Below are 17,000 nucleotides of genomic sequence, written 5' to 3' on the forward strand. Positions count from 1 at the left end.
GGTTTCAATGTATGAATTCTGAGGGACACAGATTTTTTTGTCCATAACAGTGCCCTTATAAAAGAGACCCTAGGGAACTCTCTAGACCTCTTTCTGCCCTGTGAGGACACAGCGAGAAGACGGCCTATTGTCTATGAATCAGGAATCGGGTCTTCACCAGACACTGACTCGGCTAAGGCCTTGATCCTGGATTTCCCAGCCTCCAAAACAGTGAGAAGTAAATGTTGGCTGTGCAAGCTACCCAGGCTATGGTGTTTTGTTACAGTAGCCTGAACCGACTCTGAGCCTCAGTTTCCTGGTGGGCCCACATAGTGACACCCTCCCTGCCTAGAGCAGAGGAATAATCTGAGAGATAGTGTGATAAAGGTGGGTCATCTTAAAAATTGTTTAAAGGTCAAACTTGGGGTCAGAAGTCACTGATGAACCATGGGGTTTCTCTCTGTCCAAACCTTCCAAATTAGCACTGCTCGTGGATAATGAAAACACAGGCCTATAAGACAGAAGCAGGAGCTTCTCTCTGTGCTCTAGAAGGGCCAATAGAACAGGTTTGCAGGTGGCTGAAACTTCCAGACGGCCTGCCCACCAGGGCCGGCCCAGAGGAGAGGGAAAGGAGGCCAGGCACAGACCTGCTGACTGAGCCCTCCTCCCCCGCTTCCCCAGCTCCTCACCTGGGGTGGGAGCCTTCTCCGTCTTGCCCTTCCACACTGCCGCATAGCCATCCTCGTGTTTGTTGAACGCCACGAGCTTCACCTCGTACAGCCGGCCAGGGACTGGGGAAGGTCACGGGGGTCACTCGCTGGTTAGAGGAGCCTCCGGGGTCATTCTCGCATCCCCTGAGAGACTCCAGCTTCAACCACCAGCCCAGCTTGTCCAGTCCCCCGCTGGACCTATGTCTGTCTCATCCCCTCCCGGGCGGCCCTCCTCACCTAGCTGGGTCAGTTCATACTGCTTCACTTTCTTCTTGAGCCGGACGGGCCCCACATCCCATGCCTGGTCTCCACGGCCCCCTGGAGGGCTCTCACCGTCCATCTCCTCCTCCTCCGTTCCCACCTCTCGCCAGTACAGTTTGTAGCCAGAGATCTGCGCGGGGTGTGGGGGTGGCTGCCAGGACACGACCAGGGACTCCATCCTTGCCCGTACCTTCAGCTCTGCGGGCGCAAAAGGGACTGGGGGCAGAGGAGCAGGAGGGGAGGAGAAGTAAGAGAATGAAGGAGAAGGAAGAGGCGGAGGCCGGGGAAGGGAGGAGGGAAGAAGCACGAGGAAGCAGAAAGCAGGAAGACAGCATTGAGTGAGGCCCTTGCCGGAGTTCTCCCAATATATCTCACCACTCAGCCACAGCCTAAGGGTCAGGCCCAGGCTGGGTCTAGAGGAGAACTCACTATTCCATAAGCCCATAGTGCTGAGAATGCCAGGACGTCTCCTGGGTATTTGCAAAGAGGTTAGCATAGAGCACTTCTGGGGCAGGGCTGACAGTACCTGCCTTAGAGGAGGGCTCTATAAATCTTCTGAAGGGATGAAGGCATGGGCATCGGCAGGCAAGGGGATCAGAGGGGTTGCTGAAGCCAGGAAGGAGGGATGGAGCGACCAGAATGGAGAGACCTACTTAGAGCCTGAGAGTGGGTTGGCTCACTGTGTGTCTGATGCTGTTCTAAGCACTTCATAGCGTGTATTTTAACTTTATTCTCACAACCCTACAAACTAACATAAATACTAGTGTCCCTATTTTACAGATAAGAAAACTGAGGCTCAGAGAAGTCCAGTAACTTGCCCAAGATGACACAGATAGTATGTGTGCCAGGTTTTGTCTTCATTTAACCACTCTACTATTGGGCCTCTCAACAAAACCCACAACAGTCATAGTCACAGAAGCAGCTACTATTTATTTATTTTTCCCCAGCCATGCTGTGCGGCACATGGGAATCTTAGTTCCCCAACCAGGGATTGAACCTGTGCCTCCTGCTGTGGAAGCATGGCTTCTTAACCACTGGACTGCCAGGGAAGTCCCCTGTTTGCTACTACTTAACCAGTTCTAACTATGTATTGAACTTTTGTTTATATTAACTAATCTTCATGATACACCTGGCAGTAGTAAGTGAAGTCTTAGAGTTGTGAATGGTCTGTCCAAGGTCACACAGCAGATGGGAGGGATACATGAGCCCAGGGGTGTCTGCACACGCCAGCCCTTCCCCTCTTCACCCATCGAGCAGGGGCAGCCATGGCAGATCTCTCGTGGAGGGGGTGGTTGGGTCTGGGTTCCCAGGGCTCCCAGACGCCCACACAGTTACTCACATCACCCCACGTCCCCTCTGACCCCGTACCATGGCTCTGGTTGTGCACACTGGGCGTCCTGTGCTGCATCCACGGGGAGGGGGCCCCGTAGCCAGCCCCTGTGCCAGCTGAAATCCGCACTCGATACACCTTGTTGGGCTGAAGCGAGTGCAGCGTAAACTGCGTCTCATTCCCCGGCACCTCGGTGGAGAAAATCTGGTCTGCTGGGACAGAAGACAGTGGCTTTGGGTGGCCGCCCTAAGAACCCCTAACGCCCCTACACTGACTCTCCCACTCTGGGCCCGGCTCCTCAGTGCCATCAGAGCCCGAGGCCCTCTCAACACCGACCCCTCAGTGCCTGGATGGACTCCGTGCTTCAGTGAATGCCCAGGCCTCTGGCCCTGGCTGATGCCAGCCATGAGCCTGGGCTCACGGTGGGGAGAGTCAGGGCACACGCTCCCCACTGCCCCCGGAGCCGGCCCACACACCACCAGGGAGTGGGCACAAGGGGCTGGCTGTGAAACCGCCAAGCACCGCCTCTTCCAGAGCCCTGTCGCCCCCCCACGCCCCCTTCCTCACCCTTCCTTCCCTCCTTGCCCTGGCCCCCTGGCCCCCAGCCAATTGCCTTCTGTGTCTTCATCAATTTCATTCCTCCTCCCCGAGATTCTTGACATCTGTCCTAATACCCCACTCATGCCTCGTTTCCCTCAATCCCACAAGCTAACCCTGCATCTCCCTATCCCTTCTGAGCTGGAAGGGACCCCGGGGATTACCTAGGTCACCTGCCTCACTTCGCAGACAAGGAGCCTGCGGTAGCGACTGTCGGATGATGCACAGCAGCTATACAGAAGGTGGGGCTAGCCCCCAGCCCTACCCCTGTCGTGAGCGAGCCCTCTGACTGAGCCTTCCCTTCCACTCCTGCCCTCCCAACCCCCAGCCCCCCTTCCCCTTTTCTAGGTTCACCTTGCCCTGCCCCACCAGCCGCTCTCACTGATTCCTGCCCCACTCACCTTCCTTCCCCAAACCGTACTCTATCTTGTACTTCACCACCTGCCCATTGCTCAGGCTGGGAGGCAGGGGCAGCCACGCCACCCTGATGTCCGAGGGGTTGGGGCTGGACAGGGAGAGCTGGGGCGCTGCACTGGGGGCTGAGACAGAAGAACATCAGCATGAGTTCTGCTCCACCGACGTGGAAGGTGAGGCCCAGGAGCGGTCAGAGACTTGCCCAGGTCACACAGCAAGTCAGAAGGAGGCCCAGGACCAGGATCTGAGGGAGGAAAGGGAGCCTCTCAGGGGAGCCCCAAGCTGGAGAGGATGGGACAGCCTTCCCAGGACATGCCCCCAGCAGTCTTCTACATCCAGGGGACTGTCACTGGCTCCTGTCTGACTGGATGGTACCTGGGTGCAGCGGAGAAGGGCCACCTGATTACAGGCAGTCATGAAACCTGGGCTCAAGCTGCAGCTGCACTATTGACCTTGGGCAAGTCACTCACTTTCTGGGCCTCAGTTTCCCCAACTGTAAATTAGGGAGATGAACCCTTGCCCACTCCTTTACAGGGCACAAAAGATGGCACAAGGCAGGTAAAAGTGCCTTGGCATAGGAGTAAAGAGCAACTAAGCTACCATCCTCCGGGAATTCCCTGGGCCCCAAGGTGCCCACAGGAAGTGCAGAGGCCCTACCATCATCCAGAGTGTGGACCAGTGCCGGGGAGGAGGTGCGGCTGGCCCCCAGCTGAGAGTAGGCCACCACGTAGAATTCGTAGTCTGTGTTGGGTTCCAGGTCTCGAACCTGTAGCTCAGTGGTGTCATTGTTCACTGCAAACTGGTATTCCACGTTGTCCACGCCTGAGTGGGTTAGGGGACAAAGTGTCTGTCACAGGGCCACCGCCAGAGGCTTCCCTGCTCGAAGCTGTCCAGGGATCCTTCATGTTGTCCAGTCCCTGGAATAGCCTCTTTCTAACTAAATCATTCCAGATAATCTGAGTAGGAGCATATGAACTCCCCTGACTTCTAGTCCCACTGTATTAGTTCCTCCCACTAGTTAGGAAGTCTTTTCTGTCGTGTAACTGAAGTGACTCCTGCTGCAATTAACAAGCTGGCTCCAGGAATGCCAAGGCATATTCCCTGGGAGTAGCATCCTCTCACTACTCTTTTAAACTGTGGCTGAAGGGGAAATGCGCTAACCCATATCTACACACAGGTCTCCCACCCCATCCCATCCTATCCCCAAAGGCAACACTTCAACCATCCAGGCTGTGCCCCGTCCCTTCCCCCGCCCCCCCCCCCCCGGAGGCACCCCCTGCAGTAGGTCTTTGCTGGGGTGTCTTAACGCCGGGCAGACGCACCCCGTGCCTTCTGGTAGTGGAGGGAGAAGCCAATGATCTGCTCGCTGTGCAGCTCGGGCCGCTCCCAGGCCACGAGCACGGCGGAGCTGCTCAGCGGCGTGGCGGTGACCCGCGTGGGGGCGCTGGGGAGCCCTTCGCGCACCACGACCGCCAGCGGCGCAGCGGCGCACGCCGTTCCCGCGCCGTTCTCGGCCACGCACTGGTAGTAGCCGGCGTCCTGCAGGCGGATCTGCGTGATGACCAGGCTGCCGCCGCCGCCCTGCACCTTGACGCGCCCGTTGGGCCTCAGCGGCGCCCCGTCGTGCAGCCAGCGCAGCCACGGCCGCGGCTCGCCGGACGCGCGGCACACGAAGCGCGCGGTGCTGGCCCGCGTCCGCGACAGCGCCTCCGGCGCCTGCGAGATGACTGGAGCGGCTGGGGGACCGGAGGGGGACGCTGACTGCGCGCTCCCGTCGCTAAGAGGCCTGCCCCCGCCTCCAAATACCCAAGGGACTCCCGCAGCCCCTCACTCACTCTCCCTGATTCACCGGTCCCCCCAGAATACCCTCAGCAGCGCAGCTCTAGCTCACTTCCTCCTTCTACCCCGGCCCTACACTGACCATTCTCTCCAGGCCTCCTCGGCCTCCCCAAATACCCTGGCTTCTCCAGGATCTAACCCTTCTCCCGCACTTATTCCGTCTCCCCTACCTCCCAGGACCCCACACCTATCACATGTACCCCCCCCCCCCGCCCCAGTAACCTCACTCTCATCCCTCCCCACGTTACCCGGGTCCCACCCCAGACCACCTCTCCAATAACCCAAGCAATGCCCTTTATCACCCCTCTCCTCTTCCTCAACTCCGTCCTCCAATCTCCTCCCACACTTGTCTCCTCTAATTACCTAGTCTGTCCCCTCCAAGGTACCCCACCCCCTTACGAAGGACTCCTCCCCAGGTGCTGGGCCCCCGCCCCCCTCAACCTTCTCTTCCCTATTCATTCTCCTCCATCGCCTCTGACACGCCCACTTGTCCGTTTTCCCACTTCCTATTCCTCTTTCGCTCAGCCCCAGCTAATTCGCCCCAGTGCAGTCTCCCCTTGCACCGGCTCCCCGGGTCCTATGCCCCATCTCACCCTCCGCCCCTCCTCACCCAGCACGCGGAGCTCGGCGGCTGCGGTGGCGAAGTCCCGCGTGCGGGGCTTGTTAGCTCTGCAGACGTAGACGCCAGAGTGGCGGGGCTGCGCGCTGTTGATGAGTAGGTTGGTGCGACCCAGGACGATGACATCGGTGGAGATGGGCTTCCCGTCTGCGGGAGGAGGGAGAGTGCTGGAGCGGGGAGCTGCCGGCTGCCCCTCCATCCACTCTCCGGGCCTCGGACCTCGGGTGGGGGCGCCCTCTCCACCCGGGTTAAGAGAACCTGACAGTCTCTGGTTGGGATCTCAGTTCCTCCACTTGCTAGACCAATGATCCCCTCTAAGCAGAGTGTCTCCCTCTGTAAAATGGGGGGATAGTCCCTCGCTGGAAGGGCTGTTCTGAGGGTGGAACCAATAAGCTCTGTGAGACTGGCCCACACAATGCAGGCACATCAAGAGGTGCTCTGAACACTACTCAGTTACAGTTATTACCATTCCTGTTAAATTCATTTCTCTCAAGGACACCCTCCTGCCATATGATCTCAGCCCAGGGCTATGATGAAGATATGGCTGGGAAGGTCTGCACCATAACCAGAGACCCGAATACCTGAGACTTATTTCGATGTGAAGTGAGAATCATTTTGACAGCCCTTGCCTTACAGTCAGGAGTTGAAATGCAAACCGCCAAGAAACAAAAAAAAAAAAACTATTCTACAATCACAAAACCAAAGAAATGCACGCCAAAACACAGATGTTCATTTTCACCTATTAAAGTGGGGAGGTTTTTAAAGACAGTGTGCTGCAAGGCCTGAGAAAGGTAAACGCAGAAAGGGCTGCGCAGGGGTCCCTGCTTGACCCTGCAGCCAGGATGCCACTTGCGGGCACCCTGTGGTGGGGAGCTGTTAACAGTGCTGACCACGCGTGTTAACCCTAACAGTGGACAGCTGGGAAAGACTTCAAAACGTAAATTCTGGCTATACTCAAATGATGGACTCTCTGTTATTAAAATTATTTTTTGAAAAACCTTTTAAAAGATGGACAGGGAATCCCCTGGCAGTCCAGAAGTCAGGACTCTGAGCTTCCACTGTAGGAGATACGGGTTCAATCCCTGGTCAAGGAACGAAGATCCCACAATCAGCATGGTGTGGCAAAAAATAACTCAATAAAATAAAGATGGGGAGATGCTTATGATATACTGCTGAATGAAAACAAGACTTGGAACTGTAAATACAGCATGCTTTTATTTGGCGGGGGGGGGGGGGGGGGGGGGGGGATATACATGTGCCAAGAAAAAAACTCTGGAAGAAAACACACTCATATGTTAGCAATTTAATCTCTGAGTGGTGGGATGTTTACTGTTTCTGCTTTTTCTTAGTTTTCTATAATGAACATGTACAACTTTTGCCATCAGAAGAAAACAAAACAAAACAAGAAACACATGCCCCTCCCCTGAGTTAGTGGAGTTGTATTGTGTTAGTCGCTCAGTCGTGTCTGACTCTTCGCGACCCCAAGGACTGTAACCCACCAGGCTCCTCTGTCCATGGGATTCTCCAGGCAACAATACTGGAGTGGGTTGCCACTTCCTTCTCCAGACTTAGTGGAGTAAGTTACTGGAAAAGGAACAGCGCCCAGGGTCAGGAGTGAAGCCAGTCTCTGTCTTCTAAGTTTGCTACTAGCAGAGTTTCTCCAAGTGAAATCCCAGAACCACAGTGCCCAGACCCTCTAGGACAGCAATTCTCAAATCCCCACTGTGCAAACAAATCACAGAATCACAAGAGACCTGGTTAAGATGCTGCAGAGGCACCAGGCACCCTAGATTCTGCATTTCTAATTTTGCCAAGAGGCAGGTAAAGACCACACTTTCAGTAGAAGGAACTTAGGAACTTGTTAAACATTAAGAATCCAGGGTCATGATCCTTCAGGTGTGAAGGGAGGGAGTCTGCAGTTAGAAGAAGCTCCCTGGGTCATCCTGATGCCTGGTCAGGATTTGAGAAACACTAATGATAGAACTGGGCGACATCACAGGCATACCCCAATAATACTAACAGGGTCCTGCTGGCCTAGGATTCCCCCTAACTAGGCAAGTGTCATGAGTCCAGTGAGGCTGGGTAGGTCAGGGAGGCATAGATAACCAGCACTGTTCTTTCTCATCAGCTCGGTGGGGGTACGCAGTCATCTTGGGTTATTATTTTTCTTTAAACTCTATGTAGTCATCATTATATAGTCTTGAATGTGAGATACAAACTTACAAAAAGGGGAGTGTGGGGTTATGGACTGAACCGGGGAAGAAGGGTAAAGAGAGCTGGATTTAAGACTTTCTTCTGCCATCAACTTGGGACAAGTCACTTCTTATTGACAAATGGAAACAAGTAATCCTTGCTTTTCTTCCACACAGGGCTGTAGGGGGTGGTGTACCGGAAAAGGAACAGGCTCTAAAGTTTGGGTCCTGGCTTTCCACCTGCCTTTCTGAGCTTTAGTTTCCTCATCTGCCCACCAGAAATAACAGCCCTGGCCCTTAACCTCTTCCAACAGCTCTAGGAGGCTCCGGCAGGAGGGCGAGTTTCGTGCTCAGCAGACTATAAGGGGACGATGGCCAGGCGCTCTCATCACCCTGACAGCATCTTCTGTAACGCAGCCCCACTTGGCACTCATCACTGGCTGCCTGATACCATCAAGTCTCTCTTCATGGATATGCGTTTATCTCCCTTACACAGACTGGGAGATCAGAGCGCAGGGGCCCCATCTCTCTCACCTGGGTCTTTCACTCACTGTGCCCAGCGTGAAGCCAGGCACACAAAGGCCGCAGCAGACTGGGTGGGCCAGGAAGGGCTGTGTAGTTAGGCCAGCAGAGAGTCCAAGTGCGACCTGACTCACTGGCCCCGCACTCGCTGTTGTAAGCACTGGAAACAAAGAAGGTGGAGAACAAAGCCCAGTGCCCACCCCTGAGAAAGGCCTCAAGAGCGATTTTGTGAGTGGCAGATTAAGTGGGCTTCATAAAGGAAACTTGCTATACAGATTGATTTGTTTGGTCCAGGCTTCTCTACCCACACTCCACCCTTGGACAGAAGTTAGTTCCTACCACAACAAAGGCTGGTGACCATACTGTGGTCACCCTTATAGATCCTTGACCTGGGGATGTGTGCAATGCCACCCCCTTCCTCTCCCGTGCCCTCAGATCCCCTCCCTCCACTTACCTTGTCGGACCCAGGACACAAAAGGGGTGGGGTCAGCCGAGGCCACACACTCCATCACCACACTCTGGCCAGACACCACGGTGGTGTTCTCCGGGGCTGCCACGATGACCACGTCCTGCCCCCCTGCGGATGCCAGGGACCCTGGAGAGAGGTAGCCTTACCATCAGGTGTCTTCACATTCAGCTCCTTACCTGATGCTCACAGTCACCTGGTGAGACAAGTGGGGCGGCCAGGGTTCCGTCGGATAGATGGGAAAGCAGAGCTGGGACGGGAACTCAGAGGTCTTTCTCTGGGAGCCAGAGAGGAATTAACCAGGCCCCCGACACAGTGCCCCCATTCTTCCTGCTGGATGGAACCCACCCTCAAGGCAGAGAACCAGCAGAGTCAAGAGTAGACTTGCAGTCTGGACTTGAAGTCAAGAGTTGGAGTTTCCAGTTCTGGCAAGTCTCTTCTCTGGAGCGCCTCAGTTCCCATGTGGGAAAGGCAGGGGATGGGCTCGAGTTTCTGCCAGCTTGGCGGCACCCGGAGCACCCAATGCCTGCCAAGTTCTCAGCATGACCCTGGGGCCCTGGGTCAGCATGATAAATACCCGGTTTGTCCAGCAGGTGGAGGCAGAGACCCCGGGCACTGAAGGGGCAGCAAACCAGACTCAGCTCCTCAGCTAAGCCCCAGGAAGTAGGGTGGGAGTGAAAGTGGAGGGGATGAGAGGGGGATGGGGAGAGATGAGCGGAGGGGTGAGGGTCAAGGGGAGCTGCCTTGGCAAAGGAAGGCAAGATAGAGACCTTTGCGGGAGGCCTGAAGTGAGATCTACTGAACACCTGCCAGGCACCAGGCACTTCCCGTTCCTATCTCAGCGACTCTCACCACCACCCCGGGCTGGACATTTGAGAAGGAGCCCAGGGTCACACAGATGGTGAGTAGAGAAGCCAGGATTCAAACCAGGTTGTCCTGACCCCAAAGCCTGTGTCCTTTCTACCGCGTCACTCTGGGATGGGAGATTTTCAGAGAAATGCAAAGAACAGTCCCAGACCATTAGGAGCCAGATCACAGCAAGCAGCACGGGGCGGCTCCCCCAGGGCAGGAGCAGGCACGTACCCTCTCCACAGACACCTCACCTCCCTGCACCCGCCCCCAGCCCTGGACACTCCATCCACCCACGGACACAGAGTCTCAGCAGGAAGGGAGCCCTGGACCAGGCGTCTTGGGCTCCTGCCCCGAGTGCTATCTCTGACATGGGTGGCACTGCCTTCTTTGGGCTTCATGGCCTCGTTTGTCACCTATTTGAAGGCAGGTCTTGGACCACTTGAGGCCCCTCCCAGCTCCGAGCTGGCCGACTGCCCCAACCGGCCAGCCGCCTTACCTCTGTGGGCCACGCGGAGCAGGGCCTCCTGGCTGAAGCGCTGGCGTGCTGAGTTGGCGGCCACACAGCGGTAGGAGCCTGCGTCGCCCTCCTGTACATCCAGGATCTGGAGGACCCCGTTGGGAAGGGTGATGAGCCTTGGGAAGGGACAGAGGGCGCCTGTGAGGCGGACAGGAGCTCTACAGGGAGGGTGGCGGTGCCCCCACTGTCCTGAGCCCACCCCACCTCCTTCCTGAAACCCCTACTGTGGCTGACTTCAAGCTCACTCGTAATAAATGCAAATTAAAACCACAAGATACTGGAACTTCCCTGGTGGTTCAGTGGTTAAGGATCCGCCTTCCAATGCGGGGGACCTGGGTTCTATGCCTGGTCAGGGAGCTAAGATCCCACATGTCACGGGGTAACTAAGCCTGCGCTCTCCAAATACCGAGCCCACACTCTCGGGCCTGCGAACCACAACTACGCCGCAACTTAGACCCAACACAGCCAAATAAGTATTTTATCAAACCTGCACGCACCCTTTAGACCCAGGAACATCACTGCAAGGACTTCATCCCACAGGTATACACATACACAAAACGTATGTTTAACAATGTTCACTCCAACCCTGTCTACCATAGCGAAAGACTGGCAACAATCCAAGTGTCCATCCTGTAGGGTGGGAACTAGCTAAACTGGTTTGGGTACATTCATAGAATGGAATGCTAGGCAGCTGTTAAAAGGAGGCAGCTCCTTGTATGCCGATACAAGACCATCTCCCAAATATGTACGGTACAGAACAGTGTGTGGAGGACATGTACACTTATATGCTTTTGCACAGAATGTTCCTGGTCATAGTGGTTGTCTTGGGAGGGGACCTGTGATCCAGGGAGCTCTCAGTAGGAGACTTTATTTTCATTAAATAACCTTCTGTAAAGTTTGAATTTGTTTACCTCCTGCCTGTATTACCTTCTCTCTCCTCTGATAAAAATCCCTTCTAGTCACATGATCTCAATCTGAACCTTGAAACAAGCCTAAGAGATAGAAGGGATCATAGCCTTCATTTTATTGGTGACAAAACCAAGTCTTGGAGGGAGGAGGGTATTTTTCCAGGGTCCCACAGTTAAAGCAGAGTTAAAATTGGAACCCACATCTCCTGGTGCCAGATCCCACGTTCTTTCCATCCGCCTGTCTTAGCAGCCATTAGATGGCTAACAATGCCAGTGGAAGGGATGTGGTCCCAGCAATGCCCCCACCCACCAGGTACATTACTGAGGAGGGGCAGGATGGATGAGGGTGGTGTTGTCTGCCCTTTTGGTGAGGGCTGGAAAGCAATCTGGGCTAGAAGAGCCCAGAGATCTTGCTTAGAGACAGTGCAATCCCAGGCAGAGAAGTGTCCACGGGGGCTTGGGTGGTGGGAAGCAGAATGGGCTCTGGCCCCAGCAGGGAGGGAGTGGGTCTTCCTGAATCTTCTAGCTGTGATCTCTGCAGGGTCAGCTCGAGGGTGAGAGTTCTAGTTTCTCACTGTGGATGCAGGCTAGGCCAAGGTCAGGGAGGGAATGGGGCAGCTGTGCACGCGAAGATCCCTTGGCTCGTGGGGAAAGCAGGGTATGAGAAAATCTAAACACAGGAGAAAAGCACGAGCTCAAGGGTACTGGGAGAGAATTCTGGCCATAAGCCTAGAAATCTGCTGCGGCCCAAAGACTTAGAACAAAAACATAAACCTTCATCACTCCTTCCCTCACCCCACAGGCAAACTCAACTCTGCCCCCAGAGTCTTATCCTCAGCTCCAAGAGCTGCCTGCTGCAGTGCTGGGGCCAGCAGGGGAGAGGTGATGAGGAGGTGCAGGGTGTCTCGAGCTAAATCCTGGGCCGGGGCCCAGCCTGCCACCACGGAGAATTCGATGGGAAAGACAAAGACTCATTTCAAAAACAAGGCCCCCACCCCCATCCCGGTCTCCTCCACCTTGTATTCTCTAAGACCTTTCCTCCTTCTTCAGGCTCAAGAGCTGCCCACACTTCCTGACACCAAAGGTTCCCGGTCTTTCCAGGGAAATGTTGCTCTCGGTATCCAAGAGTTTCCCTGGTGGCTCAGTGGTAAAGAATCCGCCTGCCAATGCAGAAGACACGGGTTTGGTCTTTGGGTCGGGAAGATTCCCCAGGAGGAGGAAATGGCAACCCACTCCAGTATTCTTGCCTGGGAAATCCCAGACAGAGGAACCTGGAGGGCTACAGTCCGTGGGGTCGCAAAACACACGACTTAGTGACTAAACAAAAACAATCCAAGAGCTAATACCTCCTTTGACAAGTAATACTGCCTTAATTACATGTTGAATGAATCAGTGAACAAAGGAATGGATACCTTTCCTTGGGTGTGGAGCATTTGCTACAGCCAAAGAAGGGAGATGGAACCACTTTTAATGTTCATTTATATCTTTTCTGCTTTGTTAAAAATGTGGTTTCAAAAGCTCTGTCCTTGGAAGGATGTCCAAGACACAGTGGTTAGTGGGGGGGAGGGGAAATCACAAAATAGTGTTTACGAAGCAATGCTATTTTTGGAAAATAGATAAATGATACGCTAAGATATGCGCAGAAAAAGTCAAGGGTAGTAAAACTCACATCATTCGTGGAGGTTTTCTCAGCAAGGGGGATTACTGGGGGGCTCTTTTTTGTTCTGTTTTTAAATTTCTTAGTTACAGTGAACATTTATTTATTAGTTTGGGAATATAACACTTAAGAAAATTTAAATGGAAAAAAGCATGTGCCTTTGTACACTTTGTTTTGTAACTCCTGGCTCTGGAATAAAAGCAGCTGTGGCATAGTGGAGAGAATTGATTCCAATATATGTGATTTTTAGCAAGTGACATGCAGTGTCCAGGCCTCAGGCTTCTTATCTGAAAAACGGGCTTCATAATTCCTACCTATTTCACACCCCCGACCCTGTCAATGTGTTATAAGCTCACATAAGATCATGGTACTAGCTATCTGTGGTCAGTTTGTAGATGAGTTTTTCTCCTTTAAGTTAGTATATTTTATAGTTTTAAAATGACTTCAAATAAAATAGCTACTTATAGAATGAAAGCAACCTCTATCTAAACGGGAGGGACCATTCTCTTTCCAAGCCTGAGCCTGCTTCCTGTACCTGCAAAAGGACACTTGAGCCCCGGGATTCAAGAGCAGAGAAGAAATGACAGAGCTGTTCTGAATTTCCTGAGGGCCAAGGTACCCCACCCAGCGCCCTTCAGAGAGCCAGCCCAGGAAAAGGGGCAGGAGCTGAGGGTCACACGAGGCTGGCACAAGAGGGACCCTGGGAGATGGGCAGGGCAGAGGACTGGACCGGGATCCTGCAGGAGTTAAATCCATTCTTTTTAAAGTGTGAGTACGGCAGATCCTCTGGAGAAGGAAATGGCAACCCACTCCAGGATTCTTACCAGGTGAATCCTATGGACATAGGAGCCTGGCAGGCTACAGTACACGGGGTCGCAAGAGTCAGACACAACTTAGCGACTAAATCACCACCACCAGAGTGACAAAGCAGATTTCCCCAGTGGCTCAGCGGTAAAGAATCCACCTGTAATGTGAGAGACCTGGGTTCGATCCCTGGGTCAGGAAAATTCCCTGGAGAAGGAAATGGCAACCCACTCCAGTATTCTTGCTTGGAGAATCCCATGGACAGGTGAGCCGGACAGGCTACAGTCCATAGGGTCACAAAGACTCGGACATGACTGAAGCGACTTAGCACGCACACGCAAAAGTTACAAAAGAGAGAGTTGATTTGAAGAAATGTATAAAGTGAGTGATTGAATAAATGGCTTAGGGATGGCCAAGATTATGACAGGAGTTTGTGAATGTCTGTGATTTGCGAAACGCTGCTCTTGGTGATTATTGTTTCCCATGGAAGAAAAATGATCCCCTCTCATTAGAAATTAGTGTTAAGTATCAGGCAATTGCCTTAGGGTCTAGACTTTGCCATCAGTGCCCAAAATATGCATACAGACCCTGACAGAGAGTGCTTATTAACTGCACATGTGCACAGCCTACACCTGGGCATATGGTCTCCTTCAAACCTCTGAGCTGAGTTTATGAATAGCATATTTGTACATGAACTCTATCTGGGCGTGTGTAAAAATACATACCTTGGGCATAATCAAGTTGCTGTTTTAGGTATTTCTTTATCCCCCACCCCACACACAATGTGCTGGGACATATGAGCCTGGCTTATTTATAGATGAGGATCAATTTTCAGAGGACTTGGGGGCAAACACTTCCAGAGTCCAGGAACTGGCAGTCCAGCCTCCTGGGAGAGGCCTAACTAGATGGTGGGAGGTGTGGCAACTCCTCTGTTTGTGGAGAAACACTGAGGAAGTAACTTCTCTACTCTGAGCATAACTGGGTCCATCTCCAAGCCCACCTACAACAGGAGCTTCTTCAGACCCTGCGGTTTCCCCACCCCAACCACCAAATCATCCACCCGGGGCTCCAACGTCAGATACTCTTGGCAGTAGCTGTGTGACCTGAGGCAAGTGACTTATGTCTCTGATCCTCAGCTCCCTCCTTTCACAATTCAAAGAGTATCTGCCACAGCCACAAAGACAGACTTGGAAGGGGGTTCTGTATGCATTAAGTGAAAAAAAAGAAAGCAGAAATTGCAACATAATCCCATTTTTGTTTTCTATAAAAAAGACTGAATAAAAATACCCAGTATAGATAATCCAAAATTTTTAATATTGATAAACATATAGGGGAAAAGTCCTGAGGATAGACATCAAAACTAAAAGAGGCTTTCCATGGGTGGTTCAGAAGATGAGTCATTTTTGTTTCTTCTTCTCTGTTTATATGAATTTGAAAAATGGATCTAATAGGAATATAAACAAAGTAAATAGAGAAAAATGTGAAAAAATAAGAAACCCTTAGCTTGAAGGATGACGGGAGGGATTAAGTGAGAAAACACCGCTCTCATGAAGCAGAGCCTCTTGGGGAGAGTTTTCTGCTCTCGCCCACCTCTCACTGGACTCTCACCCAGCACCTCCCTGGAAGCGTCCACCCTCAGCAGTGACAGGCACCACGTGTGGAAGCCACAGAACTTAAAATGTCAGTGCTGGGAAGGCTGGGTTAGCAATCCCAAGGTCCCCTCCGTAGAATGCTCATTCTTGGGATATTAGAAGGGCATGGCAACCCACTCCAGTATTCTTGCCTAGAGAACCCCATGGACAGAGGAACCTGGCAGGCTACAGTCCATGGATTCGCAAAGAGTCGCAAAGAGTTGGACACAACTCAGCCACTGACACCATTGAGCAAATGACTCTAAGAGGTGGTTAAACAAGTTAAACAGGTTTCTCAGCACCGGGCTTCTCAGGGGACTTGTCAGCTCCAAGAGGGATATTAAGAGGCACTTTCCTGGTCTTATTTGACCATGGAATACTTTTTTTTTCCCCCCAAGAATCATCTTTAGGGACTAATATTCTAAAAGAATCTCACTTTGGAAACCACGATCTAGTCCAACCCATTGGACCAGTGGGGCTGACTGATCACCAGAATCACAGGATCACTTACATCTTGACTTCTCACCCTTCTTCCTCCCTTCCAACTGTTGCAGAGATGTGGCCTGTGGCTTTTCTATCTAGAAGTTTCTCTCACACTTTCACCCCTACTGAGACATGGGCAAAAGTCAGAGGAGCTGGGCCAACTCAATACTCTGAAGACAGGTTAGTTCCAGGGCGGAGAGATCTGGAAACCAGTTATTTCTGAACCTGAGGAATCTCACCTCAACTGGGAGAGGAGAGAGTGGGCTGGTAACTACAGCCAGAGAGATGCATGGAAAGGAGGGCAGGGCGGCTGGGAAAGGCCTTTGGAGAAACCTTTCCAAAACGTAAGAATCCCTGGGGTGGGACTTCCCCGGTGGGACAGTGGTTAAGAATCCACCTGCCAACGCAGAGGATACAGGTTTGATCCCTGGTCCGGGAAAATTCCACACGCCTCAGAGCAACTAACCTCATGTGCTGCCACTACTGAACCTGGAAACTGCAACTGCTGTAACCAGGGTGCTAAAAAGCCCATGCCCTCAGCCACAAAAGAAGCCTCCGAAATAAGAAACCCACGTGCCGCAACCAGACAGCAGCCCCGGCTCATCGCAAATAGAGAAAGCCCACGCGCAGCAACAGAGACCCAGTGCATCAATTAAAAAAGAATCTATGGGGTGGCAGCCAAGTCATGAGACCAATTCCAAGACCAGGGATGCAAACGAGCCTCATGCCTTCTGGACAGGCTGTACGTCTGGGCCTTCCCAGGAAGCCACAGGAGCAATCAGGCCCTGGGTCTAGCCTCTGCTTCTCCTCTGCCCTAGACACCATTCCCTGGGATTGCTCCACTGCTTTTATGGGAAGAGAGGAGGGTGAAACAGAAAAGACCCCCACAATCCAGTTATCAGATGTTGCACCCCACTGGATGGAACTGAGGGAAGAAGAGAAGTTATGTATCTAGGGTGGAAACTTCAGAGGAACCTACAAAAGGAAACTCTCCCAGCAGCCTCCTGGCCCTGAGCAAACAACAACATCCAGCCAATGCCTCACTGTGTGGCCTTGGATAAAACACAGCTCCTCTCTGGCCCTTGGTCTCCGCCTCGATAAAACAAGTGGTTGGGCTACATATGCTTGAGGTACTTGATCACTGCTCTTTACCCAAGCCCCATAGCTTGGTAGGTGGCATTTCTCCTAGGGAGCAAACACCTCTGGCCCGATTTCTCTT

The 17,000-nt window shown here is 52.9% G+C and overlaps 1 protein-coding gene across 1 annotated transcript in view; it reads right to left on the minus strand.

The window, feature by feature from the left end:
• Positions 1-17,000, minus strand: part of IGDCC4 (immunoglobulin superfamily DCC subclass member 4) — a 39,068-nt gene that overhangs the window by 10,690 nt on the left and 11,378 nt on the right. The window contains exons 4-12 of the mRNA XM_020870823.2: positions 10,278-10,414; positions 8,918-9,058; positions 5,741-5,896; positions 4,614-5,027; positions 3,949-4,113; positions 3,279-3,416; positions 2,319-2,489; positions 927-1,166; positions 669-770 (exon numbers count right to left, since the gene is read on the minus strand). Of these exons, the coding sequence (XP_020726482.2) occupies positions 669-770; positions 927-1,166; positions 2,319-2,489; positions 3,279-3,416; positions 3,949-4,113; positions 4,614-5,027; positions 5,741-5,896; positions 8,918-9,058; positions 10,278-10,414 (1,664 nt within the window). The remainder of the gene's footprint in view (positions 1-668; positions 771-926; positions 1,167-2,318; positions 2,490-3,278; positions 3,417-3,948; positions 4,114-4,613; positions 5,028-5,740; positions 5,897-8,917; positions 9,059-10,277; positions 10,415-17,000) is intronic.

This window comes from Odocoileus virginianus, chromosome 6, assembly GCF_023699985.2.
Source record: "Odocoileus virginianus isolate 20LAN1187 ecotype Illinois chromosome 6, Ovbor_1.2, whole genome shotgun sequence".
In the NCBI taxonomy this organism is placed as follows: Eukaryota; Metazoa; Chordata; class Mammalia; order Artiodactyla; family Cervidae; genus Odocoileus; species Odocoileus virginianus.